This window comes from Helianthus annuus, chromosome 9, assembly GCF_002127325.2.
Source record: "Helianthus annuus cultivar XRQ/B chromosome 9, HanXRQr2.0-SUNRISE, whole genome shotgun sequence".
NCBI classification, from domain to species: Eukaryota; Viridiplantae; Streptophyta; class Magnoliopsida; order Asterales; family Asteraceae; genus Helianthus; species Helianthus annuus.
Window position 1 is genome coordinate 16,524,259 of NC_035441.2, and position 20,553 is coordinate 16,544,811.

At 35.5% G+C, this 20,553-nt stretch overlaps 2 protein-coding genes across 2 annotated transcripts; one reads left to right on the forward strand and one right to left on the reverse strand.

Moving 5' to 3' along the window:
* The first annotated feature begins 4,861 nt into the window (after positions 1-4,861).
* Positions 4,862-8,066, forward strand: LOC110877241 (putative wall-associated receptor kinase-like 16). Its single transcript, XM_022125399.2, has 2 exons — positions 4,862-6,052; positions 6,820-8,066. The coding sequence occupies exons 1-2, from the start codon at positions 5,218-5,220 to the stop codon at positions 7,872-7,874; spliced, it is 1,890 nt and encodes a 629-aa protein (XP_021981091.1). The 5' UTR covers positions 4,862-5,217; the 3' UTR covers positions 7,875-8,066.
* Positions 8,067-8,441: 375 nt separating this feature from the next.
* LOC110877242 (CBL-interacting serine/threonine-protein kinase 23) lies at positions 8,442-18,562 on the reverse strand. The gene is made up of 4 exons (XM_022125400.2): positions 18,127-18,562; positions 17,959-17,965; positions 10,999-11,718; positions 8,442-10,118 (listed from the first exon to the last, which is right to left on the reverse strand). The coding sequence occupies exons 1-4, from the start codon at positions 18,433-18,435 to the stop codon at positions 9,133-9,135; spliced, it is 2,022 nt and encodes a 673-aa protein (XP_021981092.1). The 5' UTR covers positions 18,436-18,562; the 3' UTR covers positions 8,442-9,132.
* Positions 18,563-20,553: the final 1,991 nt, after the last annotated feature.

Consider the following 20,553-nt stretch of genomic DNA (forward strand, 5'->3'; position numbering starts at 1 on the left):
AGCTTTAATCAGAGTGTGACACTCGGATCAGAACCTGAAATAAAACACAGACCTCGGACATAACACTTAGAGTTTAAAAATCGGACAAGTAGAATTGTATAATATAATAAGTCGGAATAGATTTAAGAGATAACTCGGACTCAAGCAATCTTAGGTGAAACTTGGACACAAGGGAATGCTAAAACTCGGACACAAGATACAAAGAAATGCTAAACTCGGACACAAGGGAATGCTAAAACTCGGACACAAGACACAAAGAAATGCTAAACTCGGACACAAAGGAAGCTAAAAACTCGGATAAATGACAGAAACTTGGACACTTGACATTCACGGAAAAGACTCGGACTTAACACAACCTAAAAGTCAAACCCAAGTAAACTAAAGTGAAACTCGGACAAGGTAAAGGTTAGACAGAACTTCGGACCTAGGGATCTTGATTTAAAACCCGGATCTTCTGACAATAAGATCTAAAATTCGGACAAGGTGATGAATAGAAGCTCGGAAAACACGGACCTAAAAGGAGTTGAAAGTTCGGACCTAATAAAAAGGTTAAAGTTCGGACAGGATTGAAAATCGGAGAGGAGCTAAAAATCGGACAGGAGTTGAAAATGTGAAACTCAGAGCAAGTAAGAGTTTCTCAAAACTCAGATTCAGTAACCAATCTCCGGACTATCTCCCCAATGTGACTTCACACTGGTTCGACAATACCCCGGAAACACAAACACAGAATTTAAACCACGGACAAATCTTCAAAGATCAAACTTAGGAATCTTTTTCAACCTTCAACACTGTATGAACAAGAACCAAAACCCCTGTAAAACCCAGATGAAGAACAACACTAAAAATCACCAAACTACTCAAAATCCATCATCAAATCACTAGAGATGAATGAAGAATCACGAATAAAACACAAAAAACTCACTAAACACTCACCAAACCCTATCAAAGTTTGAACTTTTCTCACAAAAACCTTCAAACTAAGAAACACCTACAGTAGTATGAGCACACTGCTCTGATACCACTTGTAAGGCCTCCTAATCCAAGATCTCACTCAGCTAAAGCCACCAACAGGTGTGCGGAATCCACCTGATGATTAAGCACTGTAGATGAAACACTAGAATGCAAATATTTGTTAGAGAGATCAAGAATACACTGAGTATTCTTAATGAGGAAGATAAATGACGTCACTCACACACAGTAGCCGCCAGACAAAACACACACACAATGATTAGGGTTAGGTGCACAGAATTTCACACAGAATCGCCACCTTGTCTATTCCACATAAAGGTATAAATACAAGGCAAACCCCGAACTTTCAAGACAAACTAGAAAGCCCGGACAAACAAACTACACAAAGCAAAACTCTAACTTTTGTCCTAAACAAAAACTCAGACAAAAGTCTAGCCTAAAACTTGGACAAAATGTCCAAGGATAAAACTAGGACTAAGTTTCAATACATGAACAATAAAGACCCTACAAATTGGAAGGCATGCACTTATCACCCAAAGTGCATTAACAGTTTAAAACATTTCAAACCATAACGAACGGTTTCGTTTAAGGTTTATATCAATACCGACCGTATAAAACCGGACCGGTCCGTAAGTTTTAATAGTGTTTTAACTTTAAACCATGTTAAAGTAAATCTGTTTAGTTGTTTGTATTACTTAATTAAAATAAAATTTGTGCTTAACCATTAAATAAGTAAAGTAAAATGGATAATTAAGTTTACAGCTCATGCATTGTCCAATCTCATTTCTTATTTCTCAACCCATCTGAGTTCTACGTATGTTTAATTGTTTTTTTTTTTCCTAAACATCTTTAACAAACTCAAAAGATTTTAAACCTCGCCTCCTGGACTTAGTCGCCTAGCACTGACCCACTTCCCCTTATTAACAAACTATAAATAAACAACATTTGTATGCATATAAGTGTGTACCTTATGCTTAGAGTGGTTTTCAAAATAAAATTAATGTTTTATTTTTAACCCAAAGCTATTTGTTTTTCTACTTATAACACAAAAAGTTTTCATCTTTTATAATTCAACCTTACAACTTTTGTACTTTCAACTTTGATCTCCACCCTTTTCATATTTCGTTTTAAATTTTGCGAGTTAACACGGCGTAACGTGTGTGTGGTTCAACGTTTTAACATTTCGTTTTACGCTTCGTCCTAGATTTTGCGAGTTAACACTGCTCAATGTGTGTGTGTGGTTCAACGTTTTTACGTTATCTATCTTTTCCATGTTTGACAGGTTCGTTACAACGTGCGGGGTCCTAGATCGACTTAATTATTATTTTCTATGTTTTACGTTGCAATCTAATTTCTTTACATTAATACACCGTAACTTCAGCATTGGTTGTCGCTGGCGGTGTGGTATTGGTGCTATTCGGCACGGTTTTACGCCTCCGCCGAATTACGGCGGGTGGTAAATCTAGTTATTATTGTTTTAATGTTACTCTAAGGCTACAGGGGCAATTTTAATAAATTGATTAATTTAATGATATCCTGTAACTTAGTTAAAAAAAACTAAACAATAAATTGTAGGACAAATTTCAATGTGTATAGGATTGTATGATACATGTATGATAATTTTTTGTATGTGTAGAATACATTTAAATATGTATAAGATTAATTTCAACAAATTTTCTAGAGAGATGACTAATGGTTGTTTCCATATATGTAGGACAAATTTCGATATGTTTAGTATAGAGTGTTTTATCTGACTAATTAGAAATAAGATAATTAAAGGTTACATTAACAGTGGTGGACTCAAGATTTATTTTCTAGGAGTGCGATCGGCAATGTTTTAAAAACCGGTTTTTAAATCAAACCGGATTAGGCTAAAAAATGGTTCAACCGGTTGAACCAGATTGTACCGAGCGGTTCAACCGGGTTGACTAGCTAACTCTATAATTTCATAAATTACATTATCAACTCAAAAGTTAATCCAAAAATGCATGATTACATATTAAAAGATGATCCAACTATAAATCCATAATAAAAATAATTCAAAAGATAATTGAAAATCATTCAATTTTACAACAAGCTCTTTTAAATGAAACTGTACGATATGTTTAAACCATTTGAGTGTTGAATACATCAACTATTTTCGGTTCATACAATATTAAATAAGAACTTTTAGTTACGAATAATCATAATATATAAAAATTACGTAAGATAAGTAACATATATAATAAAAATAAGTAACAACCCAAACTAAAATAACCCTGGGCCGGTACCGGTATTACGTTTCAAACCGGTATACCGGATTTTACCGCCGGTACAAACCTTATGCCGTTTTACTTTTTTACCGGGGTGTTTCGTACCAGATTTACATCTGAAAACGGTAATACCGGTATAACCGGCCGGTATTTACCGGTTTTTAAAACATTGGCGATCGGAGGGTTTTACTATATTTTTAAGGAGTGCGATTGGAATTATTGCTTAAACAATACACTATTTTTTTATTCACGATAGCCACTCGCTACCACACGGATCATAGTAGGTCCGCCCTTGTCTACTAATAACAAAATAATTAACTGTTACACCATAATCTTCAAAGTTTCATCTTGATATTAAAAATAAAGTTAAAATGGTTACATTATTTTACAAAATTGTCATCATTATTTACAACTGTTGATTATATTAATGTAGGGTATATTTAGGGCGGCAATTCTTGACACGATCCGTCAATTCGACCTAAACCGACATGAAAAAACAGGTTTGTGTCGACTAATATGACCCATTGAAAAAAACGGGCCGGGTTCGGGTTGACCTGTATAAAAACGAGTTGACCTATTAACCCGTTTAACTATTTAGAAAAATAAACTTTTATATTTTTGTTTTTGTCTTTTTCGTTTCTACTTTACATGGTTAGTTATGATAACACATTATATTATTTATTTGTCACACTCATACTCATCATTAAATATATTATCGATAACCCGCTTAAAACCTAACAACTCGCTTGTAAATCGTCAACTTGTATAACTCATTTAAAATACGGGTTAAACGGGCCAGGTTCGGGTTGACTCAAATTTATATGGTAATGGGTCGTGTTAGGGTTGAAATCTTTTACCCGAATAAAAAGATGGGTCGGGTTCTGATTGAACATTATAACCCACCAACCTGTAACCCGTCAACCCATCAACTCGATATGATTGACATCCCTAAGTATATTAGTGTAGGGTGGAGATTATATTTTTTCTCTTTCTCTTTTAAGAAGATTTCTTAAAAGATACCTATATATATATATATATATAGGGGAAACCATTTGAGAATAAATTTAATATGAGAAGAAAAAAAAGAATAAAATCATAATAGTAAAACAATAAATAGTTTATAACTCCTTATGTTAATATTATTCTGAAATTTAATTATCCATTGTGTAATCCTTGTTCTCTTACGCTTTATGTGACTAATTTTACGTTAAGTTTGATTTCGTCATTTTCTTCTGTTACGTTTTAACTTCGAATCGTCATGTGACGTGGATTCTAGAATTGATTTAGTGCCACACCATTATAATTGATCTAATCAATATCACCTTTCAAACTTTCAACGTGTTTCGTATGGGTATTGGACTAGTATTTGGGCCTAGACTTTCTTATTGGGCTAAATGAGTATACTATACAAAAAAAAAAAAAAAAAAAAAAACTGATAATAAATATGTGGCCCTAGAATTTGGGTGGCCCTAGGCCTGTGCCTAGGGTCGTAAGCCTAACAGGCCGGCCCTCGTTATAGTGATCATGACCATACCCTATAGCGTAACAGTTTGACCATTGAGTTGATTCTGTTTACATTACACCAAACTTTTAAGAGACAGACAATGCACTGGGTCCGCCCCTAATATCTGTCATGCCAGCCTGGGTCCTTCATGTATCAACTCACTATCAGCCAACCATTTCAATTTCAACTTCTTAGACCTACCTCATCAATAATTATATATTGTTTGATCAATTTCAACTTCTAGTTCGACCTCCTCAGTAATCAATTATGTTTGCTACTATTGGCAATGCATCTCTACCCTCCACCACCTCTGCCTCCTCCGTGCAAGGGTCACAACTTTGTCGTCACTTCGAAATTCGTGAAATATTTTCAGCAACGGAAAACTTTGACGATACATTAATAATTGGGCGTGGAGGTTTTGGTAAAGTTTAAAAAGGTATTATTAACAACGGATCCACAAGTTTTTTTGCAGCCATTAAACGATTGGATACCATGTCCAATCAAGGGGCATCCGAGTTCTGGACTGAAGTTGAAATGCTTTCCAAGTTACGTCACTGTCATCTTGTGTCATTACTTGGTTATTGTAATTATGATACAGAGATGATCCTCGTATACGAATACATGCCCCGTGGAACACTTGAAGATCATCTCCACAAACTTGGTACCCCTATTTCTTGGTGTCAGCGACTCAAGATTTGTATAGGTGCGGCTCGTGGGTTAGACTACCTCCATACTGGTACGGGTATTGAGTTTGGTATCATACACCGAGATGTCAAGAGCTCCAATATTTTGTTAGATGAAAGTTGGGAAGCTAAAGTTTCAGATTTCGGGTTATCCAAAATAAGCCCAAGGAATCAGCCATCGACTTATGTCAGCACACTTGTTAAAGGCACTTTCGGTTATATCGATCCAAATTATTTTGCCACTGGAAAGCTCACAAGGAAATCTGATGTGTACGCTTTTGGGGTAATATTGTTGGAGGTGTTGTGTCGGAAGAAGGCAGTGGATAACAATCTTGATTGGGGAATAGCAACATGGGCTCAAGACTCTATGAAAGAAGGTCGTTTGATGGGTATAGTTGATTCTGATATAAGGGGTGAAATATTCCCCAAATGTTTGAAGCAGTATGCTCAAATAGTCGAAAGATGTTTGGATAACCATCCAAAGCACCGTCCGAACATGGCTGAGGTTGTCCTTAGTCTGGAGTATGTACTCACCTTACAAGCAAAGAACGATAATGTGTTGCAAACTGCAGGCAAGACAATAATTGGCAGAATTGTAGATAAGTTTTCCTTCTCTAACAATCGCAAAAAGGCCTGGAATTTAGGTACATTAATCTCCTCATTCATGTGTGTGCAGATTCTTTAAATTTGTGCGTCTATGTTTGCCTTTATTAATGAAACAGAGATACGTCGTCTCCCATATCTTACAATAAAATAAAATAGATCGTAGTTATGTGGGAAAACGTAGTGTTGGTCGTATTATGAGGACAAAATCTCAGATCTGTGACATCTTAAAAAAGATTTCTCAAAAGTTTCATGTCTTTAGTCTTTTGCCTCTATTTACATATTGACTAACCTTTTTATGTTCATCTCTTCCCTCCTTTTATGTTCCTTCATGGAGTCTTTTAAATAGGGATTTGGGAATAAGCCAAGACAGAGTTGGGAATTTTAACATATCCAGGAATACTTGATCACTCGAGCAAACTCACTATTGGGGTGCTTGTAGAACTTGATATGTAATCCCAATTAGTTTATTTGATAGTAAAATGCTATGAATACGTCTAAATAGGTCACTCTGTAAACGGCTTCGCCAGCCTAACACATTTAATAAACAGGTCATTTGCGGTTGAGCTTTTTATAAGCGACATGTTTAACTTAGGACTTTAATAGTATATAGTATATAATTTATAGGTTCACGCAGCCACCCTTTTACAATTACAACTTTATCCTATTTACACATTTCCAACCCGTTTAGTCCCACAACATCTTCACAACCCTTCAACACATTTTTGAAAACTTATATAGTATCATGCTAGTTTCTGGAAATGTATTATTATTAAAAAGGTGTTGTTATTCCTTAAATTATATATAGGTATGGATTTTGGATCACTAATGCCCAAGAAGCACCATAGAGCTACGGGTTTTGGATCTCTCATGCCAAAAAAGAGGAAGCAACTTATGCTAAGAGACAAAATCTTCCTGCAAAACGGTGGCCTGTTATTGGAAGATAAGCTACAAAAAGCTGTTGATTCCATGAAAAAATTTCGAGCTAAAGAGCTCGAAAAAGCGACTAAGAATTTTGCGGAAGGTATGATTCTTGGAAGAGGTGGTTACGGTACTGTGTACAAGGGAATACTGCCAGATAAGCGTTTGGTAGCAATCAAGAGATTCAGAACATCGGGCCAATCACAATTGGACCAATTTGTAAATGAAATTGAAATTCTTGGACAAATTAATCACAAGAACGTGGTGCAGCTTTTGGGTTGTTGTGTGGAAACTGAAGTTCCGTTGCTAGCTTATGAATATGTTTCTAATGGCACTCTTTATGGTCACATTCATGATAATACAAGAAGCAGAGGAACATTGTCATGGGATAGCCGTTTAAGGATAGCATATGAATCTGCTAGTGCACTCGCATATCTTCACTCAGATACAACAACGACCATCATACATAGAGATGTGAAATCGGCTAATATTTTGTTGGATGAAAATTACACGGCCAAGATTACAGATTTTGGTGCCTCAAAGTCAATCCCATTAGGTCATGATCATGAATTAACAGTAGTTCAAGGAACGTTGGGTCACCTGGATCCTGATTTTTTTCTTACAGGTAAACTAACAGATAAGAGTGATGTGTATAGCTTTGGAGTGGTACTTTCAGAACTCGTGACAGGATTACATCCCATTGATTCTGAAAGATGCCAAGAAGAAAGAAATCTTGCAACCTATTTTGTGCAGTTAAAGAGGGAAAACCGATTACTTGAGTTCACCGATCGTCAGGTTTTAGAGAAGGCAAATGCTGAGCAGCTAGAAGCAACATGTAACCTGGCATGTAGATGCCTTGACGTCCGAGGTGAGAACAGACCTAGCATGAAAGAAGTGACCTTAGAGCTTGAAAGAATAAGGAACTTCAACAACACAAGATAAGCAGCTTAAGGACTCAAAGTGAACAAGTTGATCTTAATTATGATATTCCTGTTAGTCCTAATAACGAGACCTTTACCATGTCGACATAGTTATCTTTCATGCTTCAAGTTTAAGTGATTATGAATACATACTAAAATTCCATATGTATATATGGTGGGTTTATACATATAAAAATCTCATCTCTTTTCCTTACTTGTAAACAAGCGTTTACGAGAAACAACCTGATCTGATTTCATATTTATTTTATTGTTTCACACTCACACGAAAGTGTAGCTCCACTCTAAAAGAGAAACAAATTCAATGGTCCAATGGAGAGCAAGTGTTCGATGATTCAGTTACCACGGCACCATTGTGTAGACTCAATGGCCACCAGGAATCGTGTTAATGATCAGAAATGCAATCCACTACAACAGCCAAGGAGAAATAAGCAGCGATTATGATAACCATTTTGAAAGTTAGCAATGATTACAGTACCAATTTGAAACCTAAAAAACACTAAAAAATTAATATAACTACACAGGCGTGTTACAGTTCCTTAGCTATGATGAACTCAGTATTAAACAACAAATGTTCATAAATTTCGTTGATAACCTTAGCTTGATAATATATATATATACATACAAATACTTGGATTCAATAGATAATTTCCTATCGTAATTCACTAGAAAATTTTCAAATTCTACACATATTTTGGAGTTTTTACATCAATATATTTACATTCAGATGAAGAACAGATTATCCAAATGATCTTTCAACTTACCTTTCACGCTTCCATCATTGATCATCGTTTCTCTCAGTTTGTGCTTTGTAGTGCTGCGTTTGCATTTATACCCACATTAATTTGGACTAATTGTGCTACCAATGAAATGTTTTTGCACAAACTTCACATTCGACTATGCTGATCATAGTCTTCGCATAAAATGATTTAATTGAAGCAACTTTACTGTTACCTCCCCCCTCCATCACCATATCCTCAAATATCAGACCAAACGAAGCTCACTGACTTCCGCTGCCATGCACCGTCAACCTTTGTTCTCTTCACACAAGTCATGCGGTGGTGGGAAGTTGAGAAAGCCTCCAAATTTGAAGGAACAGAAGTGTTGTGACGGCAGAATCCAATCTACATTGTCTTCTTATGGCCCCTTGCATGCATGATCATAACATTCATAGAGATTTAAACTTGAAACATGAAACTATACATGTTAGACATTAAACAGTTTAAGCTTCCTTAATCTTTCAAGCTCTATTGTAACTTCTTTCATGCTAGGCCTGTTTGACCTTCTCTGTCAAGGCATCTACAAACAAGGTTACATGCTGCGTCTAGCTGCTCATCAGTCACCTCCTCTAAAACTTGATGATCAACAATCTCACGCAACCGATTTTCCCTCTTTGCCTGCACAAAAACCGTTGCAAGATTTTTATCTTCTTCATCAATTGGCTTTAATCCTGTCAGGAGTTCTGCAAGAACCACTCCAAAGCTATACACATCACTTTTATCGGTTAGTTGACCAGTAATCATATATTCAGGATCCATGTAACCTAACGTCCCGTAAACTACTGTAAACACTTGGTCATGACCCAACGGGAGTGACTTTGAGGCACCAAAATCTGCAACTTTTGCGGTGTAATTTTCATCCAATAAAATGTTAGCTGACTTCACGTCTCTATGTATGATCGTCGTCGTCGCATCTGAGTGAAGATAAGCAAGTGCACCGGCCGATTCATGTGCTATTCTTAAACGGCTATCCAATGGAAATCTTCCAGTGCTGCTTGTATTATGATGTATGTGATGGTAAAGATTGTAACTAGAAACAAATTCACAAACAAGCAATGGGACCTCGGTTTCCAAACAACATCCCAAAAGTTGCACCACGTTCCTGTGATTAATTTGTCCCAGAATTAGAATTTCATTCATAAATGGCTCCACTTGTTCTTCGTCCAATGTTCTAGACCTCTTGATTGCTACCACACGGTTATCTGATAGTATTCCCTTGTACACAATGCCAGTACCACCACCTCTTTCGATAATCATACTTTCTGCAAAATTCATAGTCGCTTTTTCTAGCTCTTCTGCTTGAAAAATTTTTATGGAACCAACACCGCTTTTTAGTTTATCTTCCAATAATAGAGCGCCATTTTTCTGGAAGATTTTTTCTCTAGGCGTAAGTTGCTTCCACCTCTTGGGTGTGAGGGATCCTAAGTTCATATAAGGCTTCTTGGACATGAATGATCCAATATCCATACCTGTATGAGGTATGAACACATTATCACTACTTTTCAAGAACATAATATTTATAAAAACTAGCAACTTACACCCATAGAAATAAAGTGGTGTGTGACATATAATATGTGCTAATTCAATCTGCTAAAAACATGCAAATTCAGCTACACAATATGTATTTATGTATGTGCATGAGGTCAAAATATTTACCAGTGAATTCATCAAAAAAAAAAAAAAAAAATCTCCGTGCCAAGTAATATATAGTTTGGTTATCAGGTTGGTTTTTAAACTTTGAAAACCCGAAGAACAACCCTAGGTAAAATAGGTAGGTTGTATTTATCCTTTATATATTTCGTTGTATTCTTCAATTATAATCAATCAAGTTTGGCAACTTGAACTTAGATAATAAATTGGTGTGTGAACCCATTTATCTTCAACCTAACCCGCACATGACCATCATCATCATACTTAGTAAATCCCACCAATAGCAAAGCTAAGGTAGGGTCTGAGGAGAGTAAGATGTAGACAGCCTTACCTCTACTCCGTAGGAATAGAGAGGCTGCTTCCAGTGAGACCCCTGCACATGACCCTTTTATTAATTGGGTTAGGCAGGCCAAACCGTACAACCAGTCCCTTGCCTTATTTCACCATATAACCTTATAACCTATTCATAGTATTTTCCTATCGAATAAACTAGTTGATACTTCTATGGATATCCATTCATATCAATGTACCCCGAACAATGAGTATGGCTAAAAGTTTTGAAAACCGTTAATTGATATTGGTTTGATTCCCATATCTATAACTCTAAAAGTTATTGCGCTTCAGTAAGTTCTATACCAAACCTGTAACTCCATGAAAGAACAGAACCTGCACACACATAATGAGGAGACTGGAATATACCTGAGTTCTGCCCACTGTCGCTGAACGAAAACTTATCAACCATCCTGCCAAATATCGTCTTGCTGGCAGTTTGCGACAAATTATAGGTTTTCTCTTGTAAGGTCAGCACATATTCTAGACTAAGGACAACCTCAGCCATCGTAGGACGGTTCTTTGGATAATTATCCAAACATCTTTCCGCTATTTTAGCAAATTGCTTCAAACATTTTGTGGATATTTCACGCCTTATATCAGAATCCACTATACCCTTCAACCGACCTGCTTTGATAGAGTCTTGTGCCCATGTTGCTATTCCGCAATCAAGACTATTATCAACTGCCCTCTTCCGACATATCACTTCCAACAATACCACGCCAAAAGCATACACATCAGACTTCCTTGTCAACTTTCCGGTGGCGAAATAATTTGGATCGATATACCCAAAAGTGCCTTTAACAAGAGTGTTGACATAAGTCGATGCCTGATTCTTTGGGCTTACTATAGACAACCCGAAATCCGAAACTTTAGCAGCCCAACTTTCATCTAACAAAATATTTGAGCTCTTTACATCTCGGTGTATGACACCAAACTCTATACCGGTACCAGTATGGAGGTAGTCTAACCCACGAGCGGCACCTATGCAAATCTTGAGTCGCTGACACCAAGAAAGAGGGGTACCAAGTTTGTGGAGATGATCTGCAAGTGTTCCACGTGGCATATACTCATAGACCAGAATCATCTCTGTTTCGTGATTACAGTGTAAGATTAAATATTATTATGTTTAATATTTAATCTATAGCCATCTTAATCATTTACATTATAGAGATCAAAATATATTAGAACCTATTATTTAATTAGTTGGTAATTGTTGATGGACCATATTACCCTTAGTAACTAATTAGGTTTCCTCCTGGGTGCTTATATAAGGAGAATAAGGTGGAGGTTTAAGGGTTACTCAGTTTCACAATTCACACCCCATAAGCCATAACATCATCACGAAACCTCCTCTCCTAACCGATACCCTTTTCGGTTTTCTAAGTCACCATCATCAGTCAGCACCCTAAGGAGGAACCGAATAAAGATGACAGGCATGTCGAACTCCATTACTGGATTCTCCTCTGCACTATCTGCTGTGACAGGTATGATTTATATTGTTTTCCTTCATGATCAAACAGAACTGAACCAACATGTGGTATCAGAGCATATGTTGATTAGTCAGTTCTGTTTTCGTATCCATAATTCTGGGATTGAAACTTGGAAAACGGAATTTTTCTTTAAAAATCGTATGACCTTAACAGCCGGTTTCGAGTCATAAGAATCGACTCGAAATCATGATTTCGATGAAAAGATTAATTGTTTTGTTCACCGAATTAACTGGATTATAATTTTAGCCGAAATCTGTTTAGTAAAACTATTAAAATTCAGGTTTCGGGTTCCAGAATTTTATTTTTTATGATTAGGGTTCATCATGTTCATGTGAAAATTCGAAAATTCTGTTATGTTTTGGAATGATTGAGGATTAATGGGTGTTTTTTTCCATGTTTGATCTAATTTTATCTTTTAATTTTTATTCGAAACTGTTATTAGATAAACAGTTATTATTTTCGAAATATGTTGATAAAATTAGATCACTTTAAAACAGGAAATAATATCCCATAATCCCTTAGATTTCGAATTTTCAGTTATGTCGTCACAATTAACAGCTGTAACAGGAAGTTTCGAGAACATGAGGTTGCTACTCGCAACCATAAGGTTGCTACTCGAGACCACGAGGTTGCTACTCGCAACCATGAGGTTGCTACTCGCAACCATGAGGTTGCTACTCGCAACCATGAGGTTGCTACTCGCAACCATAACGTCATTAGTCGAGACCATGAGGTTGCTACTCGCAACCATAACGTCATGACTCGCAACCATGAGGTTGCTACTCGCAACCATAACGTCATCACTCGCAACCATGAGGTTGAGACTCGCAACCATAACGTGAGTAGTTGCGACTCGCAACCATAACGTGAGTAGTCGAAACCGTAGTTGCGACTCGCAACCATAACGTGACTAGTCGAAACAGTAGTTGCGACTCGCAACCATAACGTCATTAGTCGAAATCGTGGTTGCGACTCGAAATCTCATTATTTTAAGCTGTTTAAATGTGAAATCTCATTATTTTAAGTTGCGACTCGATCCGCGCTAACGGGTGGTTTGCTATTAAATGATTGGTTTTTGTAATTATTTAGTTAATTAATGAGGATCAAATAATGTTTTACAAAACCAAAATGGCTTTGCTTGAATGAGCTTCTGATGCATCATTTCTGGCCAAAGCTGACTTGATGCATCTACTTATCATCCAAGTATTACGAAAAGCTATGTTGTGTGTGCATCATAAGCATGAATGTCTTAATTTCTGGCCAAAGCTGATTTAATTCATTCATAGATGGCATACTCAACAAGTGCATAACTAAAGTGTTTGTCTCAATTTCTGGCCAAAGCTGATTTGTTACAACCACTTTGCACATATGCTTAAATGATTACACTTCTGGCCAAAGCTGTTTTGTCTTCGTTTAAGTAGAACTTTAAGTAGTCTATTATTTTGATGTTAGTAATAGACATATCACAACCTCTTCACATAATGATCCTTATATTAATGATCCTCAATTAATTTTTGTGATCATTTTGTCTGCCTTATTCTTAGTACCCATAATTTTTACTCACTATAATTTTCTTCTATAAATCTATATCTCATCCACTCTAATTCCTAAGCCTAAAATGTTTTGCTTTATTTAAAGTTTCTATAAGAATTAGCTCTTAAATTAAATCCTTGATTATCTCTTAAGACACGATGATCCTTATTGCTCTCTTCTGATAAGGCACTACAGAAGAAAAGTAGAGCATGATGATTAGGATAAATCGAACATGATGTCTCTTATGATAATCAAGAACTCTCTAATATAATTGCTATCACTAAAGTTATTCCAGATTAATTTTTTTTCCTAAGACTAATCTATAATTGTGGAATAATTACAAGAACTCCTAAGGTGCATGTCTTCATTTGACTAATTATAAATTATATGGTTAAGTGGTATATGTGAATATATTATAATGTACAATACCATGACCCATAAAGTTAAGGGCTTACGCATGGAAATAAGTACATTTTCCAGTACATTACATACTAAGTTTTCATTTGTACAATTTGATGCATTATAAATCAGCTATAACACTCAAAAGTACCAAAGTATAACGAGTGTGTTGATAAGCAACATATGTACATAGAAATAAATGTTTGAAACTGGAAAATAAGATGTTATTCACCTTACAACCACTAAAACCTTAAGAGAGGATTGTTCTATAGTCCATAGACAAATTACAAGTGCTAATCCCAACGTTAAGGTTCTTCAAGGGAAAATCTCACTGCATAATTATGTCATTAGACTAGGCATAAGCAACGAGACTATCCATTATTCTAAAGAACAGTTGGATAAATTAATTAGATAGTAACTTACTAATGATATTTAAGTCTGATAATTTTAATATTCCAATTAACACATGATTAGTTGACTCTAGTTCCATACGTTTCCTTACCAGAACTCGACAAATAACTAACATGAGAGTTAGTGACAAAATTAAATGTCAAGACTATAAGAACCATAATGAAGACTCTTCCAACAACGCTTTTCGATACCTTATATATTCTGAAGATTAATCAGAATATAGTATCATAATTAAGCAATGTTATGAAGGTTGTGAGGTTTGCATAGTCAACATAAAGTCACACTTATCTTAAACTCTCCTCTTATTTGTTCTAAATATCTGGATAGAAACATTACTAAGTTGAAACTAGATGATACCTTATTTTTTCACAACTTTTGTCATCATGCTAATGAGAATTTGACAAAAGGAAAATGAGACTTATAAATTTCATCCATTAGAACCAAAATTCATGAGAAATCATAACATGGTTAATGAGGATGATTTTTTCATCTAATCTCATTTTCAGTGATTCTAAATCATGACGTTACAGCCCTAAATATTACTTGGCTTAAGGAATAAGTATGGGTCCATCATAAGTCATTCATTGACATTCGTGGAACTTATTCCAAATGGAATATTCAGACATAATTCATTTATCATTTGAAAGACTATCAACTTGTATCTAAATTTTGTCGCATATGGCCTACGGTCTTAGAAGAACTCTATTCATATATGTAGTTAATCAGATTTCTATTAAATATGTCCTTAAAGTTTCTTATGATATCTGGACATTAAAGAAATCAAATAAAGTCTAACGTATATGTGATAGGTTCCCACGTCACGTAGCTCATTGAAACTTCTCTTGTAGCATTCTAGAGATATTAAAGATCAGTGGGAGCATTAAGTGTCTTAATAATGACTTGCAATAGTTGCAAGAGATGGGGATTGAAAATTTTAAATTTCCACCTCTTGTACAAGACATCGCTCCATCACGACACTGTTCAATCAAACCTTATCTCCTTAAATCTAATGCTACTCTTACAAAAGTTTCATTGTTGCTTAATTGTGGGCGCACTTAGATTTCTTACCTAAACTAACGTAATCCTCAACAAGAGAAACTACAACGACTAATGTCATTAATTTGTTTTCTTTATTAGAATTTGTTGGTCGTTAAGTATTGACCCTAAGCATGCTGAGTTCCTAAAGATTTCTAAGGTTAGTGGGAGCAGTCAAAGTCCTTATTATGACTTGCAAGGAATACAAGAGGCGGGGGGAAGAGTGTCATTAAATTCACTCCGAATTTAACTCCGATTACACCTCTTGTACACTATACTGCACCAACTCTTACAAACTTAGAATGAAAATGATAGCAACCTAACCAAGAGCTAATCCATAAAACTGAAACTTCTAATGAACCCAATAATCAACTCAGGAGGTCATCTAGGTTTAAAAGCCTACTAACTTTGATGATTACATAACCTCCCTAATTGAAGTTGAAATGGATTTTGGAAAAGTTTACTGATCCTATCTCTTCAAATTAAGCCATTAGTGTCAATCCATCCTCTAAATGAAATAAAACTGTTTTCTAGTAAAACTGATTTTATGTGTTCGTATAACGTTTGGGATTTGATTGAATTACCTAAGAGTGTTCATAACTAAATCAAATCCTAATATAAGCGTTAAGACACAAAGAGGCATGATTGGTTGTCAAAGGTTGTACTCAGGAAGAGATAAATTATTAAAGAATCTTTATTACATATCTAACAAAAGATTTCTTTGAGGATCATCACTGTTCTAGTAGCTTATAATAGTTTTAAGCTACATTAGATGAACATTAAAACGATTTTCCCTAATAAATGGCTGACACATTTACATGTTCATTAGATAACAACCTAAAGTTTCAAACTGAAGGTTAAAGAACACTTTATTTGTAAGCCAATAATATCCATGTATGGGTTAATGCAAACATCATAATGTGATGAAAAGCTAACGTAATTATTTTCATCAAGAATCAAGTGGATTAATGTACCTACCTCAAGATGAGTGGGAGCAACTAAAATAAACTTGTCTATATAGATGACATTCTTTGACAAGCATATGTTACATAAGTCAAAGCATTGTTAACACAAACTTTGATATAATAAAACTCAGAGATATCTCTTACGTGATTGATATCATAACATACTGAGATAGACCCAATGGGATATTAGTTTCGTTCCATAAGTTTAACATTAAATGGGTCCTTACATATGTAACAATCAATATTGCTCTCCTATAGAGGATAATAGGATAAATGAGATTATTTATTTACGCTTCATTAATTAGAAGCCTTATGTAAGTTTAAGTCTATACTCGTTTTAGATATTACTCATATTGCAACACACTAGATATGTCTAGATTAATGTGTAGCATCTAATGGAGTATTACAATATCTTTAAAAGAAACGAGAGACTACAATTTAAAGAAGAAGTGAGAATTAAAACCGGTTTATTACTCTAACTTTGAGATATTCAAAGATTATAAAAATGCAGTTTCGGGTATATCTTTATGTCAGCAGACAAAACCTATTTCATGGAGGAGTCATAATGCACTGATATTAACAACCTAAGTTATAACGACATAACATGGTCACTAAATGTTGTTGGAAATTTAATCAGTGGACTCATAAGTTTATTAACTCCATATAATGTTTTGAAGAATTAGTGTGATAAAGTCAGCTACCATAACTCCTTGAACAGTAACAGTTCAAGAGGTGCTGCATTAAGTTTCGATACGCAATTAATTATTCGTCTATGAACGAATTGAGGAAACTAAGTTTGTATCGAATGCATTCATGATATGCTTAAGGATCCTATAACTGAAGGGCTATTACCCATAAGTCTTATTAAGAGAGCTCATAGACGGGTATTAATTAATGGCCATGCGCAATTGGATATCGTACTATGAATGTCTAAGTATTAGTTAATTTTCCTCATCAGTTTGATTTTGTACGTCTCTAAGAATATGTCAAGTCGACATAATGGCATATAGACAAATAAAAGTTACAAATCAAACAAAGGGCTTACGCGTATTTTGATCATGATGATTAGGTTTTAAATTAAGGCTATAGTATGATTAATGGGGGTCCTGAGTCGCATAATGATTCAACGGCTGTATTTTTCTGCTATAGTACTTGTTTAAGGCTAAAATGAGTGTTAACTCCTGATCAGGCTTATCTAATACTCATAGTAAATGATTACTCGGCTAAGTGGGAGAATGTAAGATTAAATATTATTATGTTTAATATTTAATCTATAGCCATCTTAATCATTTACATTATAGAGATCAAAATATATTAGAACCTATTATTTAATTAGTTGGTAATTGTTGATGGACCATATTACCCTTAGTAACTAATTAGGTTTCCTCCTGGGTGCTTATATAAGGAGAATAAGGTGGAGGTTTAAGGGTTACTCAGTTTCACAATTCACACCCCATAAGCCATAACATCATCACGAAACCTCCTCTCCTAACCGATACCCTTTTCGGTTTTCTAAGTCACCATCATCAGTCAGCACCCTAAGGAGGAACCGAATAAAGATGACAGGCATGTCGAACTCCATTACTGGATTCTCCTCTGCACTATCTGCTGTGACAGGTATGATTTATATTGTTTTCCTTCATGATCAAACAGAACTGAACCAACATACAGTAACCAATCAAAGACACTAGATGACAGTGACGCAACTTCGAAAGCATCTCAACTTCAGCCCAGAACTCGGATGCCCCTTGATTCGACATAGTATCCAATCGTTTAATGGCGGCAGCAACAACAGTTGATCCATTTTTAATGTTACCTTTGTAAACTTTCCCGAAACCTCCACGCCCAATTACTAATGATTCGTCGAAGTTTTTCGTTGCTGAAAGAATTTCGTGAAACTCGAAGTGACGGCAAAGTTGTGACCATTGCACGGAGGAGGGTTCATATTCATTGCCGGTAGCAACAAACATAATTGTTGATAAAGTAGTGGAGCAAATTGAAAACGATTAATGGGTGATTTTGAAATTACAAGAGAGTTGCCGATAACAAAATGAAAGTTTTTCAGTGGCTGGACCACCGTTATGGATAGGTGTGAAAACAAAGTTGACTTTTGTTCCACGTGAATGAAGATTTATGTTCAAGATGAGCTTGGAGTTTTAGATATAATTAAATTGAATGGGACAAAATAAACATCAAAGTAAATGCATAAATGCAGCGTTTTCTTTTTTTAACAGGAAGGAATCATGTGTCAATCATCGTGACATCGGGCGTTGTGGTTAAAGTCGATTACTCGATTGCCGCCAGCCCATTTACTCTCCTAAATGCGTGAAAACCCAAACCTCCACTTATCCGAATGCACGAGAGTAGCAACAAACATAATTATTGATAAAGTAGTGGAACAGGTTTTCAACGATTAATGGGTGATTTTGAAATTACATGTGGATTGTCGATAACAAAATGAAAGTTCCTTTCAGTGATGGGACCACCTTTATGGATAGGTGTGAAAATCAAGATAAATGTCCAAGATAATGTTAGTTTTAGATATAACTACTAATTTTCCTTGTCGCGACGGCAAAACCGTATGTATATATAGTAAATCAATAATGTTGAATACGAATTTGACCAACGCTCGACCTAAAAACATGGTTTTATAGGTAATTAACTTTTAAATATTTGTGACTTCCACAGTGTGACCTTTTTATAATGCATCATTCTGCCTTCTTTTTTTTGAGGTATCAAGGTGCTCTTTGCCTTTAAAAATATGTAGGCAAAGTACACATACATATTTACCTTTTGCGTTGCTTTATGCACAACCAATAATTAGGGTTCCAGTTTTATTATGAAAAGTATCAAGAAACAATAGATTAAACTTGATATAGAGAACTAAATTTAAAGAGATTAAATACTGTAATGATAGTTACTTAGAGTCACCTAACTACACAGAACCAATCCATTGGATTACTTATTGTAGATCATTTATATATTATATTCATTAATACTAAATTGACTAATATTTTCACTTTTAATTAGTTGTTATTACAATATGTTTATTTTATATAATCACATTTTAAGACAATAAGAAAAATGATTGATGATAAAATGTAGTTTGACTTTATAACTACTATAAAGCAAAAAACAATTTTAAGTAACAATTACTTGAATCAATCAATTCTTTAGATTTTTCACTAATCAATTAAAAAAACAATAGTAAAAAAGAAAAATAGATGCCAAGTTGCAGAAAAAGAAAGCTGGGTCACATCGTTCACTTTGTCTCTTTTCTCTCTACATGGTATCAGCTTTTCTCTTAAAACCCTAAATCATAAGATACAAACAGTTCCATTTTCATCTTCAGCCAGCCCACTATCACCATCTCGCCGCACCACCGGAATCTTTCACTACCGGCGCCAAATGAAACCAGAAACACCACCGTCAGCATCATCGGATACGCCGACACAGACGCCGGGCATGAGCAAACCACCACCATTTCTGCAACAATATGGCATAACCCTAAGTTAATCAACCATCGTCGTCAATATGCAGATTAAGAAACCCTAGCCGCCGCAGCTGTTTGGTCCATTAAAACCACCGACATGATTCGCCAAACCGTAAGAAGACCACTGTTAGATTCACCAATCTCCCTTCTGTAGTCGTGGGTTGTGTATGCGCTGGATTAGGCCATCGCCGATCGTAGGAGGGGACACCAGAATTCCCATCTTGCTTTCTGTTAGACTCAAGAAGGGAAGGGTTATGCAGATTAAGAGATAGAACACAGTGAGGGTATTTTTTTGGGATGATTTTCTTCATATATTCCAAAGCAAAGTACAATGAATTTAAATATGCAAAATGGTGAGAAGACATGATCTCCACTACCTTATTCCCAGGAACATGCATGCAACAATTCCCCACCATGTTCCCACTAATAGTTCATGCAGTAACTACCATGCATCCTACGTAAATTAAGCAACAAGCAAAATGTGTTTTTTTATGGATCAGTCCAGTAACCGTTTGGGCCGATTAACACTCCTTGATGACCTTCTATTGGGCTGGTGCAAGTCCTCATTATCAGGGCTGTGGTGGGCCGTATCATC

Coding starts and splice junctions, on each gene's coding strand:
- LOC110877242 (XM_022125400.2), bottom strand. CDS start 18,435: ATGTTTGTTGCTACCGGCAATGAATATGAACCCTCCTCCGTGCAATGG. Junction 10,119..10,998: donor CGACAGTGGGCAGAACTCAG/GTATATTCCAGT, acceptor TACCTCATACAG/GTATGGATATTGGATCATTC.
- LOC110877241 (XM_022125399.2), top strand. CDS start 5,218: ATGTCCAATCAAGGGGCATCCGAGTTCTGGACTGAAGTTGAAATGCTT. Junction 6,053..6,819: donor CAAAAAGGCCTGGAATTTAG/GTACATTAATCT, acceptor AATTATATATAG/GTATGGATTTTGGATCACTA.